General features: G+C 37.4%; 1 protein-coding gene across 3 annotated transcripts in view; it reads right to left on the minus strand.

Annotated features, from left to right (window-relative positions):
* LOC105214748 (zinc finger protein ush) overlaps window positions 1-24,515 on the minus strand; it is a 185,630-nt gene that overhangs the window by 60,084 nt on the left and 101,031 nt on the right. The window contains exon 2 of one of the 3 annotated variants that reach the window (XM_054226352.1): window positions 17,209-17,252. The exons of 1 other annotated variant lie outside the window; for it this stretch is intronic. Coding sequence is in view for 1 of the 2 variants with exons in the window: in XM_029041974.2 (XP_028897807.2) it covers window positions 1,270-1,504 (235 nt within the window). In the remaining variant the exon portion in view is untranslated. Of the gene's footprint in view, window positions 1-1,269; window positions 2,562-17,208; window positions 17,253-24,515 lie in introns of those variants that run through there. One more of the 3 variants, XM_029041974.2, reaches the window with a different exon arrangement.

Genomic DNA, 24,515 nt, shown 5'->3' on the forward strand with positions numbered 1-24,515 from the left:
TTGATGCTTAATATATACTAAATAGATATGTACATATAATATAAGAATAATAAATTTAAAAGAAAATGTATTTTTATCATGCCTACAATACAGTAGAAAAATGATTTTTAACAAGTAAGAAAAGGCTAAGTTTGGGTGCAACAGAAAAACGAAAATCATCATATATGGTATATAAGGGCTGAGGTAATTGCTGAACCGATTAAACTCATTTTCAACACCAACATTCATTATATCTAAGATTATAAACTCACTTAATTTGGCTAAGATATTTCACAGATTAACCGATTTATAAGCTATTAAGCCCATCGTATTTGTGAAAATCCTATAATTAGGTATATGAGAACTAGAGGAAGTTATGTCCTGATTTTACCCATTTCTTATACAGAGACACACTATTAGAAGAAAAAGATTACCTCTGAATTAAATTAAGATATCTGAAAGATTTACCTATATTTTGGGTGAAAAATTAACCTTAGGCACTTAGTTCTTCATATTCGATATCCGGGGCATTGAAAATTATATTATTAAATTCCGATTTCGACAATTTTTTCACAAGTGATGACACGGATCATATTTGTATGTCTTATAAAGTGAAGGAATCAGATGGAATTCAAAATTGAGTTATATGCGAAGTTGTCTTGGTTGGGAACCGTCGAGTAGTTCCTGAGATATGGTTTTTGAAACATAAGTGGGCGATGTCACGCCCATTTTCTTACGTAAAATTTAGTGCTTCTGACGTTTTTCGTTAGTGAGTTAACGCACTTTAGTCAAAGAATGTATAAATATAGAAGTATAAGTGTCAGAATTCGTCCATTTGAAAGAATTTATTGGATTTGAATTGTTTTGTTATGGTTTTTCATTTAAAAAAAAATTATTAAACTTCAATTTACGGATATTTAACTCATTTTTATTGATAAAAATACCTCTGAGTACTCGAATTAACGAAATATTCGATGTAACGAACAAGCCTGACAATTAATGTGTTCGTTATTTCGGAAGACTACTGTAGTCATATTTATCTAATATACATATACAAGTATACTAATAATAATATAATATATTTTTAACAAAAGAAAATACTGTGATATTGCCACATTTTGATTATACACCAAATGTTGCACGAAATGAATACCCCTAACAGCAAACAAAACGTATAAACACGGATAGGCACACACACATACATACACATACATGCATGTACGCACGCATGCCTGTGTGTCCAGCACTGACAATATCACTCACATATGTACATAAGTACATAAGACTTACCAAGATGTAGGGTGGGAAAAGCTCCGCTTTTTAATTTTCTCGCCCCCAGTGCATAACTTTGAAAGTGTTTTGCACATATAAAAGTGTTGGTGGGCGAGAATCTCTTTCCATCTTTAAAAATTATATTCTGGAACCACTTTTTAGCAATTTGTTCATTTTTCGGCCAAATGAACAAATTGCCAGTTGTGCTATCACCGGAGCACCCGCGCACACAACACTTCCGAACTCGCGGCATTTTTAATATTTTTTATTTAAATTTTAAATTAATTCACAAATAAATTTTTACTTTCTAAAAGAAACGATCTGTCTCACGCCACAAACTTATAAAAGTGATGCTTTATGTAAAATTTGTCAATTCTCTCTTTCGCTCTTTTTTTCTATTTTGACACAATTTCACACTTCCCAATTGGAAAATTCTCACAGATTTACCCCTTTTTACCAATAGAAATTATGACAAACAGGTGCACCTCCTTCCACGGTGGATGAGGATATTCACCTCCTCCTCTTCTTATAATCCAACTAGAAATTTTTCACATACCAGTTCAATGTTACTCCAACGTAAAGAATGTGAGAAAAGCACCGTTCGTAGCTGGAGTCTTATAGGTGTTGTTCTTACAGTAGCTTGATCCGATCTTTTGCCTAAGTTCGAATCCCACCCACATCTCCAAAAATAAATATTTTTTAATTTTTATTTATTTATTAGCATTATACTATTATACTATATTATATGTTTTTTAATTCGCTACCATTTTATAAATGTATGTACATACATTCAAATGGGTAGTAGTGGCATGACTGAATATACATATAATACATTGAGATCAACATTCTCATTGAAATCAATATTCTCATTTCTTTCTCCTATTCTTATTTTGGCGCAATTTCACACCAATTTATTGCTTTTTAACCATTTCCAATTATTACAACAGTTTTAGCCGTTAAAAATTCACCAATCCAAAGCATACTCTCTTTCATTGGATTTTTGCATATGCAAAAAGTCAACATTCTCATTGAAATCAGCATTCTCATTTCTCCTATTCTTATTTTGGCGCAATTTCACCCAATCCAGGGCATTGCATTTTTGCATACATATTGACATTGATATTTTTCATGCTCTCTATTAATGTGGTGTATTTTGTCGTGGTGGAAAATTTGGGTAGAGGAGTATATATCGCTTTTATTGTAAGTATACCACAATAAATTCCATATTTTTAAAGTTGGCTTTAGTGCTGTGTGCTTAGCTAGTCAACATTTTGCAACTCCGAATATTTTGTGCGGGTTCAAATCCTACATGAACTTCTAAAATATATATGTATTTTTTTACTTTTTTGTTTTTTTTTTTATTGCATTTTATTTTATTTCCATTTTAATTACTATTTATTTGATTATTTGCCCTATAATTATTTTTTTGTAATACACATTATTCAAATTTTCCCTTATGCGCATATCAAAGAACACATGCGTGGGCAATTTCTATAGAGTAGTTCCCTTATAGTGTGGTGTAGTTTCTCTGATGCATACATTTTCTGTTCTGTTCCTTTATATTGTGGTGATCACAATTGATAGTTCCCTTATAGAGTTGTAAACATTGGCTTGCTTCCCCTTTTGAATGGTGTGTTCCTTTATAGTGTTCGAAATTTTTTCGATGTTCCCTAATGTCAAATAACATTTTAGCACAGCTAACATTTGTTCCTTCTTATTATTATACATTCTTTGCTTTAGTTATTTTCAACCTAACCTTTGCATGGGAGGTGGGAGTGGTTATTATCCGATTTCAACTATTTTCATGGTGTTACGTAAGGGAACCGAGTGCAGAAAGTTTGGTTTATATGGCTTTATTGGTTTGCGAGATATATACAAAAAAACTATTTATGGGCGGGGCCACGCCCTCTTTCCCAACAAAATTGCATCCAAATATGGCCCTTACTAGGATGCGAGATAATAAAAATATGAAGTCGGTTTAAAGATACAGCAGTTGTACAAAGTGCTCAGTTGGCAGTTGGAAATTGTGAACGCGTGTTTCTCAAAACTGTGTTTTCAAACATTCCTCCATCGTATCTCAAAAACGGCTCGACCGAATGACATGAAATTGGAAAAATGTATTAAAAGGAACAAAAATTCTCAATTTCTATTTTTATTTTTGTTTCCGATAAGCACAGCAAATCGGAATCGTGGATGAAGGGCGAGTATATTTTTGCGGGTCAGGGGTGTTCCGAACACTGTAACTCATGTTCTACACAATATATTTAGCTTACAATTTATATTTATACTGTCCAAATGTATGTTAATAAATCATAATTAACTGAAAGCTCTATCTATTGCTGGTTGAGGAAAGAAATCTAAAAAGAGACCATCATATGGGATGACCCGCTTAATATAACACACAATTTGACCCATATATGTATTTGAGAGGTTTACAGATATTTTCGATAAGAAATTAGCCACAGGCTCTGAAGTATGCATGAGCGATAGAGATGGAATTGAAAAGCTATAGTCCGTTTTTTAAATGAGCGATGTCACACCTCCAACAAATAATTTTATCAAGTTTTATTGCGATATCTTCATTGGTTCTCTATTTACATATATGTTCCAAAGTGAACGAATCAAATTGAACTCAAAATTAAATTATATGGAAGGTAGGCGTGGTTTCAATCCGTAAAATCAAATCCGTTCGACTGCCTTCGTTGCATATCCGGCTTGGATACTGTTACATGTGAGCGCGTATGTATATTTGCAGTCTTCGTTCTATAAATAACTCTACTCTGACCTGTTCCAAAAGTTGGAGAGTAGATCTTATTTGGAAATGAATTTAGATAGTGACACTTCTGCCAATCGGATGCATGAAATGTGGATCGATGATGCCGGAAATTGACATCCCTGATATTTAAATCATTTAAGTATTTTAGAAAACAATATACGACATGTCAATCAGTAGAAATGAAAAAATCACATATAATTTCAAGTTATCATAGTATATCGTCTGAACAATAAACATTAAATCTGGCTATAACTCCAAGGTGTATGAAAATATTATGTGCCAAATTTGGTTGAAATTGGTCGAGTGAGTTCTGAAGGGCCGACGCCACATCTATTATCCATCTTGTATACCAATCTAAGTGAGTACTGAGTGAGTGTGCAACATATTGCGAGAGTACAAAAATTCTACTTTCTAGAATAAACAGCTGCACTCAACTAGTTGCTAAACTACTATAATTATAGTATTTAGTAATCTACTCGTTATATTAAAAAAGCAACAACAGTTGTTTTTACTTTTTTCACCATATTCTACAACTCGTGCGGTAAAAGCTGCGCTACTTCATTATAAAATCATATACACTCTTTAATAGTCATCGGAACAAATGTAAAGGAATATTTATATATGTATGTGTGTTTGTATGTATGCATATGCATAAGTAAGGTGGTACATGCCACCATATCACGTTCAACTTCTATGACTACAAAAGGCAGCAGCAGCAGCAAATGACTCATGCCACACATAACGCCGATGGAAGGATTCAATAGCGATTGGAAATAAAAGAAGAACGTCTCTTATCATTCAGGAAACCTTCAAGTGCTTTTGAGTGCGCTTTTAGTTCCACACATACACACATAGGTATGTACGCACTGCGGGCTATCGGTTTGGCATTAAATGAAACCAGTTTACCAATACAAAACTGATGCAGGCATCCTGGCTGATAGCAAACGATGGCAACGCTGCGTATGCATTGATGCATTAAGTGCTCATGCACTTGCACCCATTACACAATTGAAGACTACTGATGAGGCAAGCGGTGCATATCTATGCATGCGTATGTATGTATGTGTGTGTGTCTGTTTTTGAATTGATTTATGCAAATGTGTGTGTTCAAGCGCTGTTATGACTCAATTCTAGTTGTCGTTGTTGTTGTTATTGTTAAGTTTGTAGTTACTGCCTTGTTTTGAGTTTTTTGTCTCTGCGCTCTTACGCATTGGCAAGCGTGTGCATATCTACTAAATATTTTTATCGGCACTGCATTAACATTTACTCGCTACTCCTATCGTTAAATTTCATATCTTATATTTTTAATATTTTCTCTTTTATTTTTCATTTTTATTTTTTTAATTATGCACTGAGTTTATTTTCACCTCAAATGAAAGGGGAATTGCCTAGTAGCAACGCTGTTACTTTTCGTACAATGCAACAACAACAACATAAGCGTATGCATTTTAAGTAGTAAAAAAAGTTTTATTGCACCTTCCTTTTATGGCTGCTGCCTTTCCGGTCGCGATAAGGCAAGAACGAGTGCTTGGGCAGCAAGTGGCAAGTGGCAAGTGTGTGCGATTGGCGTCAGTGTGTTTGTGTGTGTGACTCAGTGGGAACGTCACCTTTTTGCAGCCCTCAAGTCGAACCAGCATGAACCAGCGACCCCCACACTTACACGCTTGCTCGATTCAATTGCTTACTTGCGCACTTAGCGGTATATTCTTATCCGTATGATCAGTCAAAATGATGACTGAAAAAACATACTGGCAGCTAAATATATGATGATTTTGACTACAAACTTATGTTTGTTGGTACTTTTGCTCTACAGTTGATTGTATGTGTGTATGTCTGTATATATGTGCATGCGGGTGCTGAGGAAAAAGTCGCATACAATGGCAGCAAAAGAACTCAACCGCGTCAAATACTTGTATCATATTGCAAGTAACCGAGTTGGTGTCAGCAACATTGCAACAACAACAAAAAATGTAAATATCAACGTTATACTGAATGATAACTAAATTAGGTGGTTTCTTCTAAGACGATAGACGATTCAGCAACACGTAGTGCATTGACAACAACAAAAAAAACCACAACAATGCTGCTCAGTTATAGTTGCAATTGCTGACAATGATGGCAAGTTGAAGTTGTTGTTGTTGTTGAAAGTAGTGAATGACATGTAATACATATATATTATATAGATATATTATAACGGAAAGTCACATACATATGTACATATTCCCACCAAAGGATACTTGCACATACATACATACGAACATCCAAAGGCAACACACAAGCCAGTAGCTGCCGTGGCAGCAGTCACCAGTTGACGATAAACGCCAGACTCATCAGCCATCAGCCGATTAAGATGACAGACAAGTCAGTCAGCCACGCGTTTATATCTGTCTTCGCAGGAGCACCAGCCAAATAAGTCCAACAACAACAAAGCGAACGACTCGCACATCAACGGCACAGTCAGCGCTGTCATTAGCGTTGTCGTCGGCGCAAATGTCGTGCTGATTGCAAATGTTAACGGGCCACACAAACACACCAACACTCTTAAAGATATATACATATATATTTCTCTCAGCGTATGCACAATATGTCATTCGCTAGCTCTTGCCTCACTGCCATTCATATAAATGTTGTCATTTCCAACAACAACAATAACAACCAACAGCAATATTACTGTCGTCATCTTTAACACCTTGTCGCCACGTCGGCATGTTACCGTTACTGACGACAAGCCAGAAAATAAGTAAAATTAATAAAAAAATGAAGCGAAGGTCCTTGGCAATTACCCATTATTGTTTCATCGCTTGTCATTTTTGCGCTGCTGATTTGTTCATTGACATTCGCCGCCTGGCAAGTGGCAAGCGGTAAAGGGAATGCGAAAAGTAGAGCGACAATAAATGTGCATTTACCAGTTTGCGGCGACACCGTTGCCGTTGTCAAGTCGGCTGCAGTCGTTGCGCTGTTGAGTTGTGCTGTATCGATATCTCTGTCAATGTATCGGCTTTTATGATTTTTCTGCATATCCTGTTATCCTGTCGGTAGACTTGTCTTGTTGTTTCGACTGCCTTCGTTGCATATCCGGCTTGGATACTGTTACATGTGAACGTGTATGTATATTTGTAGTCTTCGTTCTATAAATAACTCTACTCTGACCTGTTCAAAAAGTTGGAGAGTAAATCTTATTTTCTAAATGAATTTAGATAGTGACACTTCTGCCAATCGGATGCATGAAATGTGGAACGATGATGCCGGAAATTGACATCCCTGATATTTAAATAATTTAAGTATTTTAGAAACAATATACGACATGTCAATCAGTAGAAATGAAAAAATCACATATAATTTCAAGTTATCATAGTATATCGTCTGAACAATAAACATTAAATCTGGCTATAACCACGCCAATATCACATATACCGACATTATTTAAACTAGTTGGAGTACGCAATTGCTTAATCAATACCTTAGTAAATTAAGGAACTGTTTTGTTATACTGTAATGCAGGGTGATCATTCTTTAATTCTATTATATTTACATTTTTACTGAGTTAGGTCCTTTACGATTTATTTGGATCAAAATAAGTATAAAGTCAAACAAGTTCCTTTCTGTGGACAACAGAATTTGCTTCACTTTTTTCTGTCCGTGTAAGCGATAACTTGAGTGTATGAGATATGAATGAGATGTCTTGATGATATTTGGTACACATATTCCTGGGCACCCTAAGGAGGTTGGTATTGCATATGGGGCGTAATTGGCCCATTGGCCCGCCCCCAAATAGGTTTTTATATATATCTCACAAACTACTTAAGCTATATAAACCAAACTTACTAGTCACATTTCCTTTTAGTACTCCATCACACACCATGAAAATATGTTAAATCGGATGGTCACAACACCTACCTCCCATAGAAAGGTTATGTTGAAAATTAGTAAAAGTGCGTTAACCAACTAATTTTACAAAATTCAGAAAAAATCTGCACTTCAATTAAAAAAATGGAAAAATATCTATATCTCTTAAACTATTCGACCAATTTCAATGAAATTCAGTACATAATATTTTCATGACACCCTGATAACACGGATGGAACTCAATTTTGAATTCCATCTGATTCCTTCACTTTATAATGTATGTATATATTAGGAACCATTTACTGTGACATCGATTGTGAAAAAATTGTCAAAATTGGACCATAACTTTTCAAGGTCCCTGATATCGAACATAAAGAACTCAGTGCCTAAGAGTAATTTTTCACCAAAAATATTAGTAAATCTCTCAAATATTTAAATTCAGAGGGAATCTTTTTCTTTTAATATTTTTCTTATAATATCTTAATAGTCGGCATATGAGAGCTAGGGGAAGTTATGACCCGATTTTAACCATATCTGGTACAGAGACACACTATTAGAAGAAAAATATTTCCTCTAAATTAAATTAAGATACCTGAGAGATTTACCGAAATTTTCGGTGAAAAATTTCCATGGGACACTGAGTTCTTCACATTCGATATCCGGGGCTTTGAAAAGTTATAGACCGATTTCGACAATTTTTTCACAAAAGATGCCATAGTGAATGGTTCCTAATATATACATATATTATAAATACCACGCCCATTTTCCATTTAGTAAAAAAAATCTGAGTACAGCTTCCTTCTACAATTTCTTCTGTAAAATTTAGTCTTTCTAACGTTTTTCGTTAGTGATTAATTTTTAGTAATTTTCAACCTAACATTTGTATGGAAGGTGGTCGTGGTTATTATCCGATTTCAACTATTTTCATGGTGTGTGGTGGGGTACGTAAGAGAACTGACTGCAGAAAGCTTGGTTTATATAGCCTCATTGGTTTGCGAGATATATACAAATAACCGCTTTTGGAGGCGGGGCCACGCTCACTTCCCCAAAAAAATTACATCCAATATGTTATTTATGGCTTAATTATGACAATTTATGTGTTTTCGGGTTTCGCCATTTTGTGGGCGTGGTAGTTGTCCGATTTTGCCCGTTTTCAAAAAACATGTGTTACAAGTTTCATCAAGATATCTTAATTTTTACTCAAGTTACAGCTTTCATAGACGGACAAACAGACATTCGCCTCGCCTCGTCGCCCTGATCAGTTTGGTATAAATAACCCTATATCTAACTCTTTAGTTTTGGGTGTTACAAACAACCGTTATGTGAACAAAACAATAATACTCTCTTAGCAACTTTTGTTGCGAGAGTATAAAAATACATATTACTATTCTGTGACGATAACTAATATAACAAGAAAGGAAAGGCTAAGTTCGGCGGTAACCGAACATTTTATACTCTCGCAATTTATTTATTTAACTTTATTTATATTATATAATACACAATTTGACCCACTTATTCATCATATATATTGTATAAAGTCCATCGAAAGTTGGGAACCCTAATATTAGGTTGGAAGCACCGAGGTCCTCATGTTCGATACATGGGGCCTTGAAAACCTATGGTCCGATTTCGGCGGTTTTTAGAATGGGGCTTCCACACTATAAAGGTAGTATTTGTGCAAAGTTCTGCATCGATATCTTCACTAGTGCTTCCTTTATATACTGTAAAGTTAACGATTCAGATCGTCTTCAAAGTTCTGGTATATAGGAAGTTGGCGTGGTTGTGAAGCGATTTGACCGTTTTTCACAACATATCATTGGGATGTAAGAAAACTATTACAAACCAAGTTTCATTGAAATCGGTCGAGTAGTTCCTGAGATATGGTTTTTGACCCATAAGTGGGCGATGCCACGCCCACTTTCCATTTTGTAAAAAAATCTGAGTGCAGCTTCTATCTGCAATTTCTTATGTGAAATTTAGTGTTTCTGGAGTTTTTCGTTACTGAGTTAACAAACTTTTAGTAAGTTTCAACCTAACCTTTGTATGGGAGGTGGGCGTGGTTATTATCCGATTTCAACTATTTTCATGGTGTGTGGTGGGGTACGTAAGAGAACTGACTGCAGAAAGCTTGGTTTATATAGCTTTATTGGTTTGCGAGTTATACACAAATAACCGATTTGGGGCGGGGCCACGCCCACTTTCCCAAAAAAATTACATCCAAATATGCCCCTTCCAAGTGCGATCCTCTATTCCAAATATTACTTTCATAACTTTATTTATGGCTTAGTTATGACACCTTATGTGTTTTCGGTTTTCGTCATTTTGTGGGCGTGGCAGTGGTCCGATTTTGCCCATTTTCGAAAGCAACCCTCTCACGGTCCCAAGGAACGTGTGTTCCAAGTTTCATCAAGATATCTCAATTTTTACTCAAGTTATCCGTTGCATGGACGGACGGACGGACAGACAGACATTCGGATGTTGACTCGTCTCGTCATCCTGATCATTTTGATATATATAACCCTATATCTAACTCGTTTAGTTTTATGACTTACAAAATTATCGCAACCTACATACGGACGGACAGACATACTTGGCGGAATTAAGTAATCTTAAATAAGCATATTTTCTTAGCAACGGGTTATTGTTATTTATTTCTTATATTAAAAACACCTCGATTTTGCTTTTCATTTACAGATATTTTCGTATATGAGTGCTTCACCACTTCAAGAATGCCTTCAAATCATTTTGCACTGCCTTCAGATATTTCAATTTGGCGCGTAATACAACTGCATCAAGAATATAATGTGTCCGGTTTAAGATTTTATCCACATATTTTTACCTAAATATGCATGTAAATATGCCATAAACCGTTTCAGCGATCATTGACTCCCGTGTCCCTTCCTCCGCTCGTTCCGGTGCGCATAGCTACATATCTCCTTCCGTCACTCACGCGCGCTTCCTACCCTCATGCGGTAACAACAAGTAAGTACTTATCTGAGCGGCAGCGCCGCGCTTACCTGCGCTGAGCCCGCTTGACTCGGCTGACGCGGCTTGACTGTCTTTTGGCGGCGCCACACTATTGTTCATTTAAGTGCACTTTTGCCTTTTACGTGTTTTGCCTGGCTTTCGCTTTGTTATCGAATTTGAATACGAAATATTTCTTTTGTTGTTGATAAAAGACACTTCAACTCATTTCGGATGTTTTCATTTTTTCTCTCCACATTTTCCACTTTAGCAACGAGCAACGAGCAGCGACGTGACGATAACTTGTGTGGAGACGTCGAGATGTCGCCGAGCTAATTGCTATGATAATTGTGTGTGTTTTATCACTACTCAACTGATAAGAGCAAACATATATCCTATTCATATCTGCTTTCGTGGACTGACGCTCTCAAGGAAGAGATATGACTAAAAGCATTTTAAAATGGCAAGCGATGGTAAAGTAATAAAGTCACAAAGTAATATTTGTAAACACAAGTGAATCGCTGCATACCGAAACGGTTCGTACAAAGATTCGTGAATGCGTGTTATATGAGTAAGTGCAGAAAACCCCTGTGGGAAATGTATTACCAAACTTCTTATTAGCGCAATTTTGAAAATCGAATTAATGCTTTCAGTTGTCACTAATCCATATTTTGAGGTCCATGAAATATTGATTGTCGTAAAGTCATTTTAAATTTAAATACAATATGACCGCATCCACTTCCTCCCAGCATTCAATCGATACTTGTCGTTCCAGTACTGAGTCGACGTTCTTTTTACTTTGTTACTGTTGGGCAGTTCCGAATGTTCCGAGTTCCTTCAGGACTGAAGAGTTTGGATAGTATGCCAATATACTATCTTGAATAGCTTATTATTCCACTGTTTGTTGAATTTACATTTTTTTCCGACGAATTTTTCGTTTTATCACAGTTCCGTATAGAAGAAGTATTGACACACACCATCTCTTTGTCGACTAATACGGCTGTGTAAGCTGACGTTGAGCAACACTAAAAGCTCCGTCAGGATCGGGAAGGACCTCTCCGAGCCGTTCGATACCAAACGAGGTTTCAGACAAGGTGACTCTTTAACCTGATGCTGAAAAAAATAGTTCGACCCGCAGAGCTAAACAGAGAAGGTACAATTTTTTATAAGAATGTACAGCTACTGGCGTACGCCGATGATATCGTTATCATAGGAAACAACACCCGCGCCGTTAGTTCTGCTTTTTCCCGCCTTGTAAGAAAGCGAAGCGAATGGGTCTGGTGGTGAACAAGGACAAGTCGAAATATCATCATACAGTCATCAAACAAACAGTCAGCGCATTCGCGTCTTGGCTCCCACGTCAAATTGTAGATAATTTCGTATACCTGGGTACCAGCATCAACACCAATAATAATGTCGGCTTTGAAATCCAACGCAGATCACTCTTGCCAACATGTGGTACTATGGACTGAGTAGGCAATTGAAAAGTAAGGTCCTCTATCGACGAACAAAAACTAAACTCTACAAGTCCCTCATCATTCCCGTCCTACTTTATGGTGCAGAAGCGTGGACGGTGCCAACATCCGATGAGACGGCACTAGGAGTTTTCGTGAGAACGGTTTTGCGGAAGATTTATGGTCCCTTAAACATTGGCAACGGCGAATACCGCAGAAGATGGAATGATGAGCTGTATGTGTTGTTCGACGACAGAGACATAGTCCAGCGAATAAAAAGACAGCGGCTACACTGGCTGGGTCATGTTGTTCGAATGGACGAAAGTGCCCCAGCTCTTTGCGATTTACTATTTTTCTTGTAGATATATAAGTATGTGTATACGCCTATATGATTTCAGAATGATATATATTATATTATGATGTATATTATAATAATAATACACATTTTCCACTTATTAAAGCCCAAAGTCTTCAAAGGACTACAGAAACATCAACGAAGCAACAGTTTTCAAAATTATCCTACGAATTTGCCCTAAAACAAAAGGGAAATGACGTTGCTTCCAAATATAAGTGCCATCATATAATCATCATAATAATAACCTCAAAATTGCATGTCGACCGAGTAGACTATAAACATATACAAATGTATGCATCACTTCTTCTGAGCAAAAACAACACAACTCAAAGGATAATTGTTCTGGAAAAATGCATTTCTCATGTTTGTAATATACATAGCAAATTTCTGGGATTCGAATAATTTATATGTTGACATGATATGTTTGGATAAAGATTAAAATAGTTTCGATTTCTTTTGTAAATTATGCATATCGAAATAAAATGAGAGAACTTGTCAACAAAATCAAATCATTCATTTAACTTTGTGACTACGAAAACTGGTAGACAATTGATCTAATTTGAAAAGTCAACTATAGCCTTTACGCACAGGAGTTAATTGATCACTTAACTGACGCTGATTCGCTATATAAAAAATCTAATTTTTCCACATTAATTTTTAATCGAATACAAATCGAATTGAAAATGGAATGCAGCTCCCCGTGTTTTTCCACGCTTTAAATGTGGCTGTGTTTATTGATAAAATAGCAGTAATGCAATTCTGCGGTTGTATATATTTGGTTGTGATTAAAATATCAATCAGCTGTGAAAACTTACCAAATTCTTATGAAAAGCAAAAACAAAAATGTAACAGGTGGTGGTTAATCGAGTTGTTGGCAGTGCGAAAGGCAAAAACTGGTTTCTCAATTATAATCTTAATGTATTAAGTTAATTAGGCTGTGCGAAAAGGCTTTTATGTAATAATTGAGATTACTATAAATCTACTGGCTTATCTTTTCATTTTAAGTTATGACATTCTTGCATTGAAGTAATTGCGATTTGGTGTATATATTATATATATTTTTTAATAAACTCTTGCAAGGTAATCTATATTCCGACTTATATATAGAAAGATTTTCTCATAAACCTGAATCTTTTGTTTTGACTTCTTTGCATTGAAGTTAAGAGTAATTGTTTGTTACAATATGGATTTGATGGACAATAAAAAATATTTAAACACTCAAGATTACCGAAACTGAAAATTTTTAATTTTTAATTTAGTCCTTTCTTGCTTTGAACGAAGCAACAACTATGAATGTAACTCCGTTCTTAAGTAAATTTACAACAGTTTGTACATTTTATCTTGTTGTACAAACATAAACATATGCACACACATTTGTGAAACGCATGAACTTGCGTCCAGCAAATGTCCTTCGTCCTTTGACCAACCGAAGATCTTATCAGGCAAATAAAACCATTTATTGTGGCATTTAGCACACACATATGAGTGTTTATGCGCGGATGTGGGAGAAAGGAAGAATCACAAGCGAATGCTCGACGCTGCTGCTTTCAACCACCACTATTCACAGGCGAAGACTGTAGTCGATGGTGTAAGTAGGTTAAAGGATAACAACACTTATAGACACATTCACAAATTGGATAAATATGGCCACATTATGAGAATTGTGGAAAAAAGTGAAGTGATTTGGTGAACTTGGAGCAACTTTGTGGTTTTGTGTGTTGCAGCACACTTTAAATTTTGTAAGTTTAGTGTAGTGTATATATAGCATATAGTAAGAATCTTAAGGATATTAATGTCAACAGTGAACTTCTCGGAAATGTTTAAGCACATTTTGCGGCAACTCCACTCATAGTTGTTAGTGTATTGGAGCGTATTGCAATGAGTCTATCATTGTCAGACTTATGACGCTTATCACAGCTCGCCTGCAACATAACCTGATCATGACAATGACAATGCAAAAACAACAACAACAAACTATCAGTCGAGCAGCCACAAAGTGAGTTGACAATATTGTGTGGGAATCTATCAGCCAGCAGTCAGGCAGTGAGGCGGCATTGTTGGGTTGGTAGGCGAGCGCTTACAAATAGATAGTTGAGTCCTGGGAATTGACAAGAACGACATGCAAGCGCAGAAGCAGGCTATATATAGGTGGTATGAGCCCAGCAACAGGAGCAACCAGAGCAGTAGGAGTAGCAAGAGGAGCGGTGCGGCGTCAACTGAGCTATGCAATGCCACTCTATGCGCCCATAAATCCTTATCATGTTTATGCATTCGCCGTATGATAAATGAGAATTGCAATGACAACAAAATGCGAAGAAGCCGAAGCGGAATGCTCGCAATGTGACGGTGCTTTTGGGTGTGTGCTTGCATATATACGTATATATGGTTGCATGTGTGCTCCTGCGTGTATTCCATATCAGCTAGTTGCTCTGCATCAGTCTATCTGCACCTTTTGTATTCATGCATGTATGTATGTATATATACTTGCAACGTGCAACATGCTTCACGACCACCCACTCACCTCCTCCCTTAGCGATTTGGATGTGTGTATGCGCGCTGAAGATATCAACCAAGCCGCCAACAAACCAACCAGTCAACCAGCTAACCGAAGATGTGGGTTGAAAAAAGATGTTGCATAAAACACCAGCAAGTATAATCACAACAACAACACCAACAATAACAGCTGTGCTACGAAAGGGAGAAGCAGAAAATTCATAGTAAGCAAAAACGAGGCGACTAACGATAAAATATGAGTAAACAATGCACTGGCCGAAATGAGCAGAGATAAATGTGTTTGATGTTGCATAAATGCTAGAGTCATAAGTCATTACAGTGCCTGTTGAGCGGGCTGGCTATGTGGTGGTTTAAGGGTGGAGATAGCAATGAAATTATTGCTGCTATCAGATGACCTCAAAAATGTAAAAAATTTTTTTTTTGTAAAATTTGATTATTCTCTAGAACGAATATTTGTACCAAAATGTAGTTGTTAATGCGCTGTGAAATATTTTTTATCAGGAGATCCCACGATCCTCCTATATCCATACAAGATTAAGCTTATTCTATAACGCACATTAAACAATTGACGAGTGTTGAAACCATATCTGATATCACGTCATGACGCGTCAGCTGATGAAACCAGGTTCAGATAGTTGTAACTTATAACCTGGGAGGACAGAAATTTCGATAATAAGCAATTAAATGATTAATAAAACTGGGATACTAGATAGCTTAAAAGATAATCTTTTTGTAGAACAACAATTAGGCAAGAGCTTATCATACTTGAAGGGGGTTCTTCATCTTGACTCTTGCATTTTCGAACATAAATTCGTTGCGTTGACAAATTAATATAAATACTATTGCTAAACCCGATGGTTAAACCTTATTATAACGATATTTTCGGTGAAAAATTTCCCTAAGGCACTGAGTGGTTCATGTTCGATATCAGTGACCTTGAAAAGTCATGGTCCGATTTTGACAATTTTTCCACAAGTGATGTCACAGCTCAAATACAGTATTTGTGTAAACTTTTATTCCGCTATCTTCATTGGTTCCTAATGTATATATTATAAAGTGAACAAATGAATCAGATGGAATTCAAAATTGAGTTATATGGGAAGTAGGCGTGGTTGTGAACCGATTTCGCCCATATTCCACGCGTGTCATCAGGGTGTCAAGAAAGTGTTATATACCGAATTTCATTGAAATCAGTAGAGTAGTTCCTGAGATATGGTTTTTGACCCATAAGTGGGCGACGACACGCCCATTACCCATTTTGTAAAATATCTGAGTGCAGTTTCCATCTGCCATTTTTTCTGTAAAATTTAGTATATCTGATGTTTTTCGTTAATGAGTTAACGCCCTTTTAGTCATTTTCAACATAACCTTTGTATGGGAGGTGGGCGTGGTTATTTTCCGATTTCTTTCATTTTTGGACTGTATAAGGAAATGGCTAAAAGAAACGACTGCAGAAAGTTTGGTTTATACAGTTTATTTGGTTTGCAAGATATATACAAAAGACCTATTTGGTGGCGTGATCACGCCCACTTAAAAAAAAAAAATTACATCCAAATGTGCCCCTCCCTAATGCGATCCAAATTTTATTTTCATAACGTTATTTATGGCTTAGTTATGACACTGTATAGGTTTCGGTTTTCGCCATTTTGTAGGCGTGGCAATGGTCCGATTTCGTCCTTTCCCATTTCAATACCAACTTCCGCAGGGTGCCAAGAAATACGTCTTCAAAATTTCATCAAGATATCTCAATTTTTACTCAAGTTACAGCTTGTACGGACGGACAGACAGACATCTGGATCAACTCGTCTCGTCATGTTGAGCATTTATATGTACATAACTCCATATCTAACTCTTTGTGGGAACAAAACTATAATACTCTCTTCAGCAACTTTGTTGCGAGAGTATAAAAATATAATCCACTCAATCGACTGGGGTCTGCCAGTCAACACTGGCAATAGGTATAGGTATATTGGTTAAGTTAGGATGACAAATAATGGTATTAAGATAAATATATGAATATAAAAATAGGAAATTACACGACTACTTACAATATCGTTCAACCTTTTCATAAATTCTCTCTCCAATCACTAACCTAAAAAGAGAAAAATGTGTGAGTAAATAATAAAACGAGAGTAAGGAGTTAATTATTAATAAATATATTTTGCTTTTAATATATTAACGATTATACAAATACTTTATTGAATAAGTGCACAAATATTTAGTATTCTTATTGAAAAAATTCAAATTAAATAGGAATTCATATTTTGGCCTATTGAACTCGTCATTCATTTTCATTGGAACACCGGGGATTTTACTCAAATAAAAGCGTTCAAAATTCAATTTTTGGAAAATAGATCTTAAGTGGTTTGCTAAATTTCGTATAGACCATATGAACACTGAAGATGAAGGCTTAAAAGATGACACCAAAAGTTACCAAGGCTTAGCATTCATGAAAATTTTGAGGATTGCGCACGCTCAAAATCCACCGGTTTACAGTAAAACAAAGCAGTGAAAAACGATGGGAAAATTGCATGAGAGCATTTTTCGGTTTAAAAGAAGAAATTTAACGATGAAGAGATAATCGCTCAGACTTAGGCTTATTATTGAATAGAAAATTCGTTTTAGCAAACACCTACAGTATCGTAAAGTTGGAATGTTGCTACAATCGAAAAATTGTTCTCAATATTGAAGCTTTTTGACACGTAACGGATCATTTTCGGTAATATTCGGTATAGTGATGAAACTCTCACCTAACTGCTTTAAGAAACTAAGACGACGTGTTTTTTTCCCTAAAATACCTCAAAAAAGGACTCCAAAAGCGTTCGTTAAAAAGTATATGTAAATAAAAATAGTTCTTATGATTGATAACAGAGATTCCAAATTATGAGTGGCCGCAAAAAGTTAGACATTATACATGACATTAACGCTGCAAAGGAAAGGTTTTCGTTAAAAACTTACAAGTAAATATTTTTCACAGTGTACTGAACTGTGGCGTGCCACACTCTAAAGACCCACAAATAACAACATCGGCAACAAGAGGGCGAGCAGCCGAGGAGAGACGTAAGCAATGGCATTGGGGAAAAAATACAACAAAACACACACAAAAAGGACATTCCTCAGAGCGCGCACTATATTTTATATTTTACGTTCTTATCGCAACCGCTCACTCACCCATTCGACTGCGACATTGGAGATGGCGATGGCAACACCAACAAAAATGCACAAGCGCAGAGCCAGCCAGAAAAAGGAATCAGCAGCACGACGAAGAGCTGATAACACCCGCGCTAATGGGACCGTACAATGGCGCATAGACGGGCGGGGCACGTTGCATGTTAGCGAGTAGACACACCAGATGAGGGGGCGAGTGACGGAAGTGGCGTTATGTGGTAGTAAGGAGCAGTAGCCAGGCGGTGTAAAAGGATATGCGAGCGCGCGCTAACACAAAGAAAACAAAGAGCCGAAATTCAGCGACATCGTACTATAAAAACAACAACAACAAATTGGGAAGCCGGTTAAGGAAGAGAGCTATTATGTTCGGCGGGCGTAAACGCGAGCGTGTGGGCGTATGAAGATATAAATGCTGTCGTTTTTATTCTTGTTGTTGTTGTTGTTGTTCGCAAGCGAGTGAATGAGTGAGCGAATGGCGCAAACGCTTATCTATGGCCATCAATCAGGCGTGCAGCGATAAGCAAAAAGATTGCAAATGGAGTACTACGCGGCGGCGGCGGCATTGCTGCTGGTGCGGAGGAGGCGGTGGCGGTGTACGACATGCCAAAGCGATTTATGTATTGGCGTTGGTGTGCATGCACCCCTGGCAAATGCTGGTGGAAAGGGTAATGATTAAAAGGCGCACACATAACGGCAAAAATGTGACTCAGCAAAGTTGGTGACCGTAAGCGCCGATGTGTAGAAGAAAAGGTAAGCAGCGAAAAGAGTTGGAAGAGTTATTGTTGGTGTTGTAAGGTAGTGAGGGGCTGTGAAATAGCATAGTGAAAAGCATGTTGTAATTGAAAAGAAGTAGAGAATAGCTGAATGTCAGATCTTGCCAAAAAACGCTAATGACAAACGCTTATGCAGAGGAGGATGCGGGGGATAGTGGGTGTGCTTCATTAATATATTATATTTTCAAATGATTTTTAACTTAATAAACATATTCTATATTACAACCATATAAGTCATAACAACCTTGCTTCCACTCATATTTCTTGTGCGCTCCTTCCTTTAGCACTACCCACACACAGAGTTCGTATACACAGCAGGTACCCACGCCCCTTCGTATCAAATGCATTGCGTTCGCCATTTACCGGCTTATCAGCAATCGTAGCAGGTTTCCCAGTTTTGCATCGCTTTATCACAGTCGCCTGCAGTCGCCTGTTCCCCGAGTATGCTCGCACTATTACACGCACACATTTCAATAAGCCCAGCCTCGCAGCCGCTGCACCACTACATATCCATACACAAGTAATCATATATATAGTGGATGCGTTATCCTGCCAGCAAGGTGTGAATTGTGTTGTCTGCGTAGTGGGAGCGCCAAGTTGGCAAGCGCCGAACAATAACATCCTGACAGCGTTGCGATAAGTTGCACTGTTGTCGACTGATGGTTGCGAAAACCTTTGCAGTTTGCAGCTGCAAGCACTGTATAGTGGTGGTGCGAGTGCAGTCTCCCCATGGGTAATAGGGACGATGCCGCTGATTGTGCGACTTACGAAAATGCGAAAGTCATTGAATGAAATGGCATTTCATGCACAAAAGAACCCATTTAGGGCGTTTGCTCCTGTAAGCTAAAGACTACTTCGATAGCTTGCGAATGTTTTGTTGTAATGCAAGTGGAGCTATATTTAAAGGTTAAGATCAAATGTCTGGATACTTAGTAAAGGTATTGCACATCTGTTGGATGTTTCATCTAGCGTCTCGCGTTTGTGATGAGTTTCTGAATTTATATGAGTTCTGAAATGCCATGATCGGTTTTCAAAGGTGGATAGATGCTGAAATTATACTATATATTAAGTTGGCAAATATTTTCCGTTTTTTTTTGCTGTTTATTCAATGCTCTATAAAAAGTGTTACAGTGATCGGATTTAGTTCAAAAATGCGCCGTTTCGTTCGATAATCTGTTTCCATCTAGACGGCAGCCACTTTTCACAAAGCCTCTTTTGAGTTCAACTTTACACCACCAAAGGCGTTCGCCATGAACAGGAACAGGTGGTTATCACTTGGCGCTATGTCCGGGCTATACGGTGGATGCGATAAAACCTCCCATGTAAGCTCCCGTAGCTTCTGGCGAGTCATCAACGAAGTGTGTGGTCTGGCGTTGTCCTGGTGGAACGCTACACCCTTCCTGTTGGCCAAATTTAGACGATTCTGGTCGATCGCCTGCTTCAAGTGGTCCAGTTGTTCGCAGTAGATGGTATAATTAGGCGTCTGGCCATATGGAACCAGCTTATAGTGGATGATTTCTTTCCAATCCCACCAAACACACAGCAAAACCTTCCTGGGCGTCAATTCCGGCTTGGCCAGAAGGTTGTTTTACATGATTTGATAGATATTTGTCGTCACAGGTCTTCCGCCGTCTGGCTTATCCATGCTGTCGTTTTCACACGCTCTGAATCGTCGAAACCATTCCTCCGCAGGTCGAAGTAATAGAGTACCATCCCCCAAAACACCATTTATATCATGGAACGTTTCTCTAGCGGATTTGTCTTTAAAGAAGAAAAATTTAAAATAGCGCGAATTTCGGCGTTAGTGACGAGCTCTGTAGCGGAAGGGAGATATTTGCCAACTTGATACACTGTGTTAAAAAATAACTGCATCCGAATATATTTCGAACATCAAGTTCGTCTAATAATCAGAGACTAAGGCTGTAGATATGTCCATTATAGGGTATCCAGAGAAAAGGGCCGAAATTATTGCTATATAAGCAAAAAGAGAGGATCTAACTTTGATTGAAGGATACGTCAGCAAATGTTGTAATAGGTCAGAAAAAAGTCTGAATCGCTTTTAAAAGCGGAACAAGATATGTATGGTTCACTCAAAATAATATTTAGGTTTAGGTTTTAAGCAGGCGCGATGAACTTCTTTACGTATGTGTCAAAGTTGGTGGGGAAGGTTGTTCGATGAGTTTATTGTCGCGAGGTTCTCATCAACTTTAGCTTTTGGCTTTCAAACTATTATAACGTTTATTGCTCCGGAGTTCGGCATCTTTCAGAGAAGTAACGATCCACTCTTATAGATGAACGGTGATACTAGTCTTGAGCTCGCAGACCGTGTGCTTGAAACTGGTAAAGGAATGCTTATACTCACTATCTGTGGCATCAAGCTACTTCTTGAGTATATCAACTTGGACGTCTGGCCACATCAGAATCGCAGGAAGTTGCAATGTTGGTGAAATTTCAATGCTCGTGGCTCTAATCTATAATATAATGGGAACAAGTAGGAACACTACAATGCTTTGTGTTTTACTACTGTACGGTTGAGCGGCACCAGAGTAAGGGAAGCGCTGGATGCTCTTCCCTTATTATAGCGGTTCTAACTAGTGCCATTGTAATGGATACGGTCACACTAAAAATTTTATCGGACGCTAGCTGCAGAAGGCGGTTAGAATAGGACGAAGTGGAATCATCAAAAATATACTTTCTTCTGGAATGCCCTGCCTTTGAGAGATATATATATGTAGGTAAACATTTTTTGCATGGAGAGGATATTTAATTTAAAAAAATGTAGATTTGTGAAAGGTTCTAGTAGCTCCGAATTCGAGGCCGAGATTTAAAGTGTTATATTTGGCATCACACTGGACTGCCTTTTACCTAACCTAACTTAACCTAAGCAGGCTATGATCTAAATAATTTTATATATTAAAATGTTTATACTAGGAAGAAAAAATTTGTAGTTGTGGTAATCAATTTCAGGTTCTGAAATTGAATTATATTACTGTTACACATGTCTAACATAAACTTAAAAAAATTAATGTATGATTTGCAACATTTGCGACAAAGTTCTTTGTCTTCAATGCAACATTGACTAATTTCAATTAATTACCGCAGGAAGCGAGTAAAAGATTTTTTCTCAAACCCACTTTGATGCCGAAACATTTACATGCCAATAAATGTACAAAAACTTTATAGTAGAGCACCGATATTCCATAGCATAGATATAGCATTGCCAGTATAGTCCCAACTGAGCACTATAACCTCAGCCAGCACCAATGCAACCACGTAAAAATCACATTTGCTCAGTCACAAAGCGACGCCGCTCATTCACTTTGTAAATACATTTGTACATATTTCCTGGACTATTTCGGCACTCGTGAGCACCAGGCGGTAGGTGCTCATACATTTTAGCCCCCCCCAGCAAAGCCTATGCCGGTCAGTTGAGCGTAGGTGTGTCCTTGCCCCATTCAAGTTTGGCGCTTGTTTCGCACTCTGCACTGGTGTTCGTGTTGAATTGCAGTCGAGTGTCTCGTATTTTGCTTATCGGCCGCTGCGTGCCATGCCATTCATTCTCGTAGCGATATGCCGAAATAGATAAGCGAACATAGCAAAAACAAAACAAAACACAATTCGTGTCTGTGTGTGAGTGTGTGTCAATGTGTGTGATTACGCTAAAACTCCACCCCCAACTAGTCGATTACTCGGCTACGAGCGAAGCGTTGGAATTTAGTTTGGTTTATTTAGCAACTCGGTGAAGGAGCGCTTTGAACGTTCTCTCTGTATGTGCGTGTGCGAGTGTGTGATAGCGTTGGACGTCAAAGGATAACAAAAGGAGGTGCAGTCGAGGCTCAGAGATAACATGCGACGAGGTACAAATTTGTTTAGAATGGAATCAAATAGAAACCTGAGATATTGAAGAGCACCGTTGGGTAACTGTAAAAATTTGGCAGCGCACATTTTCAACTTACTCTAATGCTTGTGTATGCGAGTGTGTGCTTGCTGAAATTGCCAGCATTTTCTATCAATACATTGAGCGATTCGGCACAATTCTCGTCCCTAGTGCCCAGCAACGGTGCACAATTACATTGATACAGAGACCAGGCGGTCAGCAAGTGGCAGCATATACCCGAATGGGTGAAATGGAATAAAGCACACAGATGCTGGTGTTGTGGGTGCTGTGAGCTCATCGGCGGTCGGTGGTAAGGGAGGGTAGAAAACCGAGTGACGCTTTTGGCGCGCTTCTCTCATCGCCGTTTGTTGTTTGTATTTGTTGCGTGGCGCACGAATGGTGTTGTCCAGTTGAGATAAGGAATTGTAACACAAATAAAAAAGAAAACAAAAACAAGGGTACTATGTAAATGTACATACACATGTAAATGCAACATTCATCAAAAACTTTAGGAATTGCCGAAAAGTACGGCTTTAGCTGGTTATAAAGGGGATTTGCTTCTCATCTCTCAGCACTCTTGCATTACCAATAGTTCGAACTATGTATAATATAGCGATGGTTGGGGAATTCGTAACATATTATATGTCGATGTCAGAAGAGCAGATGTTGGCCTCATTTCGGTGGAAAACATATTAGAAACCATGAATTCAAAAATAAAGGGAAGTAAGGAATATGGAATGTCAAAGTTATGGGATCGGAAATTTCGACTTCACTATGAACTAATCATTACATTTTGTCACACGTTAAATGAATATACCGAACGCCTTCGTATTGAAAGCTTAGGTATACTCACATAGATATATGTAGGTATATGGGAGCTAGTGGAAATTATGACCTGATTTTAATTGCTCTGAATATCATTAAATTATCTGAGGGATTTACCGATATTTCCATTAAACAATTACCCTTAGGCACTGAGTTCTTCGTGTTAGATATCCAGGGCCTTCAAAAGTTATAGTCCGATTTCCATAATTTACACAAGTGATGCCCACACCTCAAATATAGTATTTGTATCAAGTTTTATTTCACTATAACGTGAAGGGATCAGATGGAATTCAAAATTGGGTTATATGGGAAATAGGAGTGGTTGTGAACCGATTTATTATCCGATTTCACATATTTTAATGGTGTGTGATGGAGTACTTAAAGGAAATGTTACTAGTAAGTAGTTTAGATAGAGATATATGTATATAGGTATATATGTATAAAAAATGCTATGGAGGCCCACTTAAAAAAAAAATTAATTTATATTTAATCTTAAATTTTTGCTCTAGTTATCGCTTGCATGGACAGACAGACATCCCCGGCACCCTGATCACTTTGATATATATAGCAATATATTTAACTCTTTTAGTGACGCAAACAACCGTTATGTGTACAAAACTATTATACTATGTGCAACATTCTGCGAGAGTATCAAAATGTATACATATATGTCTGGCCGTGCATCTGTTACCAGAAATCTTTAGCAATTTTG

This window comes from Zeugodacus cucurbitae, chromosome 3 (assembly GCF_028554725.1).
Source record: "Zeugodacus cucurbitae isolate PBARC_wt_2022May chromosome 3, idZeuCucr1.2, whole genome shotgun sequence".
Taxonomy (NCBI): Eukaryota; Metazoa; Arthropoda; class Insecta; order Diptera; family Tephritidae; genus Zeugodacus; species Zeugodacus cucurbitae.